This window comes from Copadichromis virginalis, linkage group LG22 (assembly GCF_057382275.1).
Source record: "Copadichromis virginalis isolate Kocher_CV1m ecotype Utaka linkage group LG22, C_Virginalis_male_GT1.1, whole genome shotgun sequence".
Taxonomy (NCBI): domain Eukaryota; kingdom Metazoa; phylum Chordata; class Actinopteri; order Cichliformes; family Cichlidae; genus Copadichromis; species Copadichromis virginalis.
The window spans coordinates 25,352,149-25,360,837 of NC_140638.1; the positions used below are offsets into that span (position 1 = coordinate 25,352,149).

At 40.5% G+C, this 8,689-nt stretch overlaps 1 protein-coding gene across 1 annotated transcript; it reads right to left on the reverse strand.

Moving 5' to 3' along the window:
* Nucleotides 1-3,207: 3,207 nt before the first annotated feature.
* Nucleotides 3,208-6,749, reverse strand: LOC146683444 (cholecystokinin-like). Its single transcript, XM_085446396.1, has 4 exons — nt 6,651-6,749; nt 5,949-6,069; nt 5,714-5,869; nt 3,208-3,645 (listed from the first exon to the last, which is right to left on the reverse strand). Exons 2-4 carry the CDS (start codon nt 6,067-6,069, stop codon nt 3,509-3,511), a joined length of 414 nt encoding a protein of 137 aa, XP_085302522.1. The 5' UTR covers nt 6,651-6,749; the 3' UTR covers nt 3,208-3,508.
* Nucleotides 6,750-8,689: the final 1,940 nt, after the last annotated feature.

Here is an 8,689-nt window from a genome sequence, read left to right on the forward strand (position 1 = left end):
GCCGCTTAGTGAAAGTTTTTTTTTCCTGAAAACATGTGGCTGCAAACCAGTCATCTACTGCTATCACCTGCTAACATATCTTAGTTATCAAATTAGCTACACATTCTCCCAAGGACCAGAAATGGTGAGCATGGGCTCCAGTCAACAATTATATTAGATTTATTAGGGGACATCAAGTCTGAGTGAAGTGTACGCTATATATGCTGTATTGCATATATAATTTATGCAATTAGCAGTAGTTTCTTACCATTTAGTTGTACTTGCTTACAGTGGATTAGTGTTATAATATTCTTGCAAGTGCAAGCAACTTCACTGCAGCGGGCCTTTATTCACACAGTTTCATCATGTGTATGAAAAAGAAGAAAAGTAGAGAGCAGTACAGTGAGGAGAAAAGTCAGATGATAAAAGCATATATTAGTAAAAGAGATGAGCCAATGTTTGCAGATACTGAGATCAGAAATGGTAATTCAGTGTTGGAGGGAATGACAGACCCCAGACTCCCAGCTTTGATTTACTCCACCCGTCACACCAAGGCCATGGCTACAGTCCAGTTGTGGTCTGTATCTTTATTCTTTAGGCAGAATCAGATAGTAATTGTCTTTCTCTATCACTAGCTCCAAGGGACTCACTTTCGGTACTTCATCCTGAAGGTTCAGCTTCACTAAAAATGCACTATAAATGAAAATAAACAGCTTGCTTGCAACAAATTAGTGCTTTTAGCTCAGTTTATGCTAATATTTAAACTTTGCTTTCTTATGCTCAGGCTCATGTACATTTTGCATACCTACTTTCATTTAATATTTTAATAACTCGTTTTTCTAAATATATACAATTACACACTGACAACTGAAAAGAATAATTGTAATGTTGCTTTTTAACCTTACATAAAGATTTTCTTAAATGTTATTTCACATATGCAGCATTTAATAATAATAATAATAATAATGGATTGGATTTATATAGCGCTTTTCAAGGCTCCCAAAGCGCTTTACAATGCCAATTTAAAGTTGCAGTCAGTCATTTTTAAGGTTATTTGACAGAAAAAAAGAGTATTGTACTGACAGATATAACATAATTATGTATTACAACACATTGACGTGTTCTCATAAACTTAGAATCCATTAAAAATGCAAAGGAGAAGGCGCCAGTTAATGGAAGCCACCATGTTGTCCTGACATTCAATTCAATTCAATTTTATTTATATAGCGCCAAATCACAACATAAGTCGCCTCAAGACGCTTCATACATGAACTGACAGGAAGCCAGCTAAACAACAACAACAGCTAACATTAAGGAAGCTAATGTCAGGCTCGAGTGTGCTAAAAATAACACTTTCCCTCTGATAGGCAGTTTGATTACATTCTTATATTGTATGAGAGTTTATTCTCTAAGCATCCAAGTTCAACAATATTAGGTCCAATAACGACAGTTTCACTAAAGGCAGCTAAAAGATGCTAACAGATGCTAACAGTAGCGAAAACAACAGCATTTACTGACAGAGAAGTTCAGGATATCCTCAAAAATTCACCTCTTTATTGCTGTAGTTGAACAGAAGTGAACTTCACTGACTCATCGACTCATATCAGACTCCTCCAGAGTAAATAATGTCAGCTGAGGTAAACAGCAGACTAACAGTCTACAATCACTACAGCCACAGTTGTTTGTCTTACAGTGACCGCCATAGCTAGAATTATGGATTTAAAATGGGAGGGATGAGAAAACTGAATTCAGGAGAATGCAGTCTACAATCTACAAGCATCTAGTGGTGACATTTTACACACTGTGCCTTTAAACTTTAATTGTAGTGAATGTATCATGTGGTTTCCAAAGTTCTGGCCATGAGCAGGGATAAGGTTTAGTTAGTGACCATGACCAAGACGACTCTGAGATTTTCTCGGACTCTGAGATTAAAGATTTGCTTTTGAGTTGATGTCCAAATGTTAATAAAAATAGTGTTTGCACTAGCCGTGCAGTGTGTTGGACATCTCTGTCAACTGATATGTAATGTTGTTGTTCATTTAACTACTTTTAGCTTTCTACAGTAAATAAATAAAACCTTTCATGATCACATTTTTCTGAGTTGATTTATCTTAAACTCTAAACTAACATGCAAGCAGAGCTTGCTTACTTTGGAATAGTGTATTAAGTTTGAGTTTTATTCAACTATCAACCTTTGGCTCTTTCAAAATGGAAAAGCTCAAATCCCCACTTCCTTTAAAGAACACTTGAGGCTAATGTGAAAAACCAGTCTTTCCCCACAGACTGCAGCGTTAGACTCCAACCTTCAAGTATCACATTAACATGTTCAAAGCGATCAGGATCTCTATGGATAGTTTTCTCCTTTATAATACACAGAGAGTGATGTCTTATTAAAACTGTGGACTGACAGGCAAGGATATATAGATTAAGAGGCAGCTGTGGCAAATCAGTGCCTGCAATGTTTCACTCCACAAAGACTGGTCACTGAATTGGAGCACACCATAATTTCTTGAGGTGTTTGTGCCTTTTGAAGAACATCAGTTAGCAGTAGTCTCTGTGTTGCACATGTAGAGTTTATAGATGTTGATATTTAAAGTAGCTAGCGTTAACTGATGATGATAACTTGCTAATCTAAACATAGCAACTTCTGACTTCAAAATAAACTGCAGCAGCCAAAATGTTAAGGTTTTAGAAATGTGAGTCAACAAACCAGAGGGCAACTTCCATTTTTTATATACAGCCAGTGGTTTTATTACTTTAATCACCGGGACTCAAAATAAATGATAGCAGTTACAACATATAACTTTATTTAAATGAGGCAATAGGTTATTTTATTTAGGCAAATTAAGTAATTAAATGGTGCAGTAGTATGCACTGTTGCCTCACAGCAAGAAGATCCTGGGTTCAAATGTGCCTTTTAACTGTTAATCCTAGATGTAGAAACACTTAAATAAAGTAGACCCTAACCCTGACTGGGATGTTTTATCTGCCACCTTTGATTTACAAGCCGTCTACTCTCACAAACTGTCACCAAAGTAAATATGTACTGAGTATTTGTCCATGCTTATGTTGTCATTTCGGCTCCTTGCTATATAAAAGAGTATGATTGCACTAGAAATTAAGTGTTTCAGATAATCTGGTTCTTCGGCACGCATGTTACGTAACAGCAGTTGAATGTGAATGCATCTACTTTAAGCAGCGTGCATTGGAAGAATACTTCTGCAGAGCGATAGTTTAAATCTTTATTTGGTTACTTTCCACAAGCCCTGACACCATCCGACTCCTTTCCACTTTGAATGATAAAGAAACCAGAGAAATCCAAAAAACGAAGAAAGTTGGACAGTGAGAGCTTTTCTGCAAAATTTGGCATACTGTATGTATATTGCATTATTACAGTTTTACAAACAAATGTACAACAAATACATCATAAATAGACTCTTATTGTGAGACAGCTTGCGCAGGGTTTTTTTTTTTTCTTCTTTTTATCTTGTGCCCATATGGTGGTGGTCGTGTGAGCCATGACTTCCCCTTATGAGGAGTACTCATACTCCTCTGCACTGCGGCGGCCGAAATCCATCCAGCCTAAGTAGTCCCTGTCTGCTATCCGGTGGTTGGCACTCGGTCCGACGCCTTTGCTGTTTGCCGTGGAGTTTCTGCGCACAGAACCTTGGAGGGGAGGAGGGAAAAAAGCGTGGGTGGAGGAGAGAAAAAGAGCATGAGTGAAATTAGTATTCCTCTGAGTGAGGAGAGCATGAGAGAAGCTGAGAACTTCTCTGCGGTGAAATCTTACTTTTGATTTCTTATTTTGCATAGAGACGCTCTGATTTTCAAAGTAAGAGACATGAATCAGACTTTTAATTCTGCGAGAAGCTTGAGCAGGGCAGAGAGGTTTTTAGCACATGCAGGAAATTTAAAAATGTGGGAAACGCTGAGCAAATAAGTGCTCTCATAAACCAAGCAGTTTATAGACTCTGCACAAAAGCTCATTTTCAGGGATTTATCTTTTGAATATCTAAATTTGCATCTCTTTTCCAACTTTTTAAGGCACATTTTGTGCACTTAAGGGCACTTTGGCAGTTAGCTGTGTTCATTACCAGCTTACAGCTTAATTTAATTCTTTATTTGTGCCTTCTAGAAGAAAAAGTGCGCACAATATTCGAAAACTGGCTCTCCGCACTGAGGATATTTGGCTGGTGAGCTGGGCTTTGAAAAAATGTTCTCATCTTCGCTTCATTTTGTGAGCGCTTTGCGGTAAACTGGGTGTCTTTTGGGCATTGTAATTGCCCGGTAGTGATTCTGAGCTCACATCGTCATTATTTCTCTTTCTCTCTCTCTCTCTCTCTCTCTCTCTCTCTCACACACACACACACACACACACACACACACACACACACACACACACTAAAGACACGGCTGAAGTCTAGCCTGACAGCGTGCCATTAGCCTCCCTTCCTGTGTGTCATGATCGCTGTATCAGTGCATGTGTGCAGAAATTTGTGTGTGCTTTGCAGAGAAATGACCGCACACACACGCGCGCGCGCACACACACACACACACACACACACACACACAGATCTTGTAGAACACGTCTGCTTCCGATCTTTTGATTTCTGTTCCAAGTGAACTGGAGCAGAACTGCTCTCCGTTTGGTAATCAATTGGACACTCACAGAGATGGAGTTTTTTTCCACCCACATCCTCCCACACAACACACACACACACACGCACACGGCGGCATGCACATGCATACACACTGCGTTTCAACTCCCTGGCGTGCTGAGAAGATTGGCTGCAGAAAGACTCGATAACGACACCTCCCACACCAAAACATGCAAGTGAACAGCATGCACATGAGCACAGACACCCACAATCGCACACGCACGATTAACAGAAACACACATTCCCCGAGGCATTACATATGAGTTTCACTGCGCCCTCTGACATTTTAGAGTGTTCACTGTCTGGCCCAACGCTTTCTGAGTCTGGGGAACTTTTATAATCGATATTACACAACAGCAAAGTAAAAGTACTGCTGTAACTCAAATACATATTTGTGTTTTATTTAAGCTGAAAAAATGAGCTAAAGAACGGGGTAAAAACAAAATCCAGATTTCTCACTAAAGCCACTGATGCCAAAATAAAAGATTTCACTGTCCATCTGTAGCTCTGCAAAATGTTTCAGTCTGTACAAACTGTCCTACAAAGAGACACGCAAGGAGTCAGTTTCAGTATCTGGACGCCAAGTGGAAAAGTCTGATTCTGACAGTGTGTCTGTGCGTGTGTGTGTTTTCCCCTGTCCGGTCAGCTGTCCAAGAGATGTGAGTGCTGGACGTTATAATCTACGACAGGGTCGAGGGTTTGTTTCCTTAGCAAAAAAAAGAAAAAAAAGTGATGTGAAGTCAGATAGGGGGAAAACAAAAGTGAAATAAGATGGTATGAGGCAAGTGGCCGGAAGGCTCTACACACTAATACGTGCTCTTTCAAACCACAAGAGCTTTTCAGAGCCACTAATTCATTTTACAAAGCTGGTTGTGCACTAATTCCCGTAATTAGCATGACTGAGGGGAGGGGGAAGGCAGGAAAAAGCACTGCGCTCCAAATACTACTGTTGCCAGATGTTTTTCGTTTCACACTCACATGCACACAGACACTTCTCTAAACACATATATCATTTAAGGCTGCAGGCATGGAAAGGATGCCACCTAAATCCACATTCCTCACACTCACTAACACACCTTTCCTGGAGGAGATGAGTCTAGCGAGCAGCTCACTGAGATTGGCCCGGGAGTCTGCATCCTCCTCAGCCAGAGGAAGAGCTTTCAGCTGGGGGGCAGAGCGCCTGTGTCGGAGGTGGAGATCTCCCAAGGTGTGGGTGTCAGCCTCAAGGAGAGCTGCTCAAAACAGGCAAGAAAAGCACGAGTCAGGCACAAAAACTCACTGTGATGGCGAGAAACGTGTCGCAACTTTTACCTTCAGAGAGAGCAGAGATGGGGCGCTGGCCCTCGTCTAATGGCTGGGAGGAGAAGGGGAGCCCCAAACAGCTCGCACACAGGACTGCCAGCACGACACACACACACAGCCCAGCATTCATCTGAGAGCGGTGGGAGAGGAGCAAACAGAAGTTTAATGAGAAGGAATCAGAGATGCAGTCCAGAGTGAGAAACGACAGCTTGGACCATCTGCCAGACAAGCGCTCCTTCACAACTGAAAATTACTCTGACTCAACACATTAATGAGGGCAGCATATTAACATATTAACACAGTCACCCGCGCGCAACACACTCTGGCCACATTAGATAACTGAGGGTAGATATCATGAATGCAGCTTCACCAGGTGGAAGTGACTTGATTTTTATTGCAGACAAAAATGTCCATTTTGATTTTGGGAAACGTCTCTGGAATTTGTTTTATGAATTCGTGTCAAATCATATTAATCAAATTGTATAAATAAGGAGGGAGCATGTGTAGCTTTCAAAGAATTAAAGCTTAGCACAAAAATATCAGATTTTATCTTCTGTACCTCACTTTTTGTCTGTTTTAGAAAAGACTCTGTGTTTGAATTTTGAAATGATTATAAAGAAAACAAAAGAATAATAAAAAAGAAGGAAATTCTTAGTTTAACAATCCTCATAAAAGCCTCAAATCACCTGCCACAAAGCAAATAAAGCTTACCTTGAGAAAAGATCTTCAGCGCGTTATAGGAGTGTGTGAGAGTGAGAGCACTTCTGCGCTGAGTGGGAAGGATGCCCCTTTTATACTCCCTGCTCAGCGCCCTCAGAGTGTGTGTCTGCGTGTGCGTGATTTGCCTTGAGTGTGCATCCTGTGTATCCCTCTGAATGTTTGAGAGCCGTGCGCAAGCGTGCTCGTTACAGTGATACAACGAAGAGCTTCACTTTTATTGTTTGTTAGCTTATCATAAAACTCCACGTCAAGAGCTGCCTGTTTGACATCCAGTGACACTGCGTTATATATGTGTGTGTGTGTGTGTGTGTGCGTGTGTTTAATCGTGAACGTATCTGTGAACATTGCACACGACATTGAATCATTCTGATCTGAAGTAAAGCCTCAAACTGCTATTTAAATGTTGAGAAGTTCTACAGTATCCATGTAGGAAAATCGAGGACATTCATAATGCATGTGTGTGTGTGTGCACACGTGCATGTGTGTGTGTGAGTGGGGGCCGTTTGGCCAGGCATGCGTAGGTGTGAGTGTTTGTGCACACCCACATATGTGTTAGATGTCAGTGGCTGCTTAAAAAGTGGGCGGAAGCACAAATGAGAATCTTTGGTTTTGCTCATTTAACAGTTGACCGATCTTGAAGTGAGACATCCTCACCATCCACCTACTGTCTCTCTCCCCCCACCCTCTCTGCTTCTCTAACCACGCAGTATTAACCCGCCTCATTGATCATGCAGGTGCAAATCGGTTGATTGCTATGGATCAGCTGTTATGGGTTAACAGTTTTATTAATGAGGCTGATTTTTCCGATGCTGGTGGACGACTTAGAGCGCCGGGGCTCTTCTTACCTGCTGAGATAACATAGCGTCAATAAGGCTGTTAAATAAGGTTAAAGTGAACAATTGAACGGGAGAAACATGAGTGGCGGGTCTGAAATGGAGAGGACGTTGAAGCTGTACTTGAGCAATGTTTCAAAGCAGCTACAGTTTACAGTATGCTTACATCTCCATGAAATATGGATTATTGGTTATTTGCTGTCAAATAAGTGAAAAACAATCACAATTCCAAGATTCTTTGAGGGGTTTCTGTTAAAAGCAATAGCTGTTCTTGACATTTAACTTCTTTGCTTTTTTTTTGCCAGTGCAGATGAAAAATCTCTTTAAAGACACCATCCACTGTTTAAAAGATGAAGATTTTAAATGTAGACCTATATACATTTATTTATTTATTTTTAACCTGTCCTGTCCAGAAGTTGTACTGCCAGACATATATAAAGACACTGAGAGTTAGCTGCATTTAAGCCACAAGTCACAAATAGAAGCTGTATTAATGGTGTGACCCTGTAACAGAGAGATTAGAAAATTGCTGCAGTTTTTCTCACACATTTAATACCATGTTTGAATTGATATTTTTGCATTAGCAAAGTGGAAAGGTTTGTAAAATATGCAAAGCTGCACCAGATGAAAGCTTACATCATCAGTGTTCAATATGAAAGAGGTCACTCGCAGTGTCAAAGACCCAGGAGGAAATAAATATGTCATCAGTACCAATATTCATTTCACTGTATCCTGTGTGCTTTAAATAATTACATATTAGTCATAAAAGTCTTCCTTCTCTCACCTCAACCAGTCGCAGCAGATGGCCCCGCCCCTCCCTGAGCCTGGTTCTGCCGGAGGTTTCTTCCTGTTAAAAGGGAGTTTTTCTTTCCCACTGTCGCCAAAGTGCTTGCTCATAGGGGGGTCATATGATTGTTGGGTTTTTCTCTGTATGTATTATTGTAGGCTCTACCTTACAATATAAAGCGCCTTGAAGCAACTGTTGTTGTGATTTGGCGCTGCATGAATAAAATTGAATTAAATCCCACTTCCTTCGTTGCTATTTGGTCAGCTGTGCCACTTGAATGCATTTAATATTTCACCAGAACAAAATGCTGTCGGTTCAAAACCATAGAAACAAATATATAAATATCACCCTGCAGAGTAAATTTCTACATATCAAACTTAGAAAACAGTCCACTTTGACGATGTACTCTT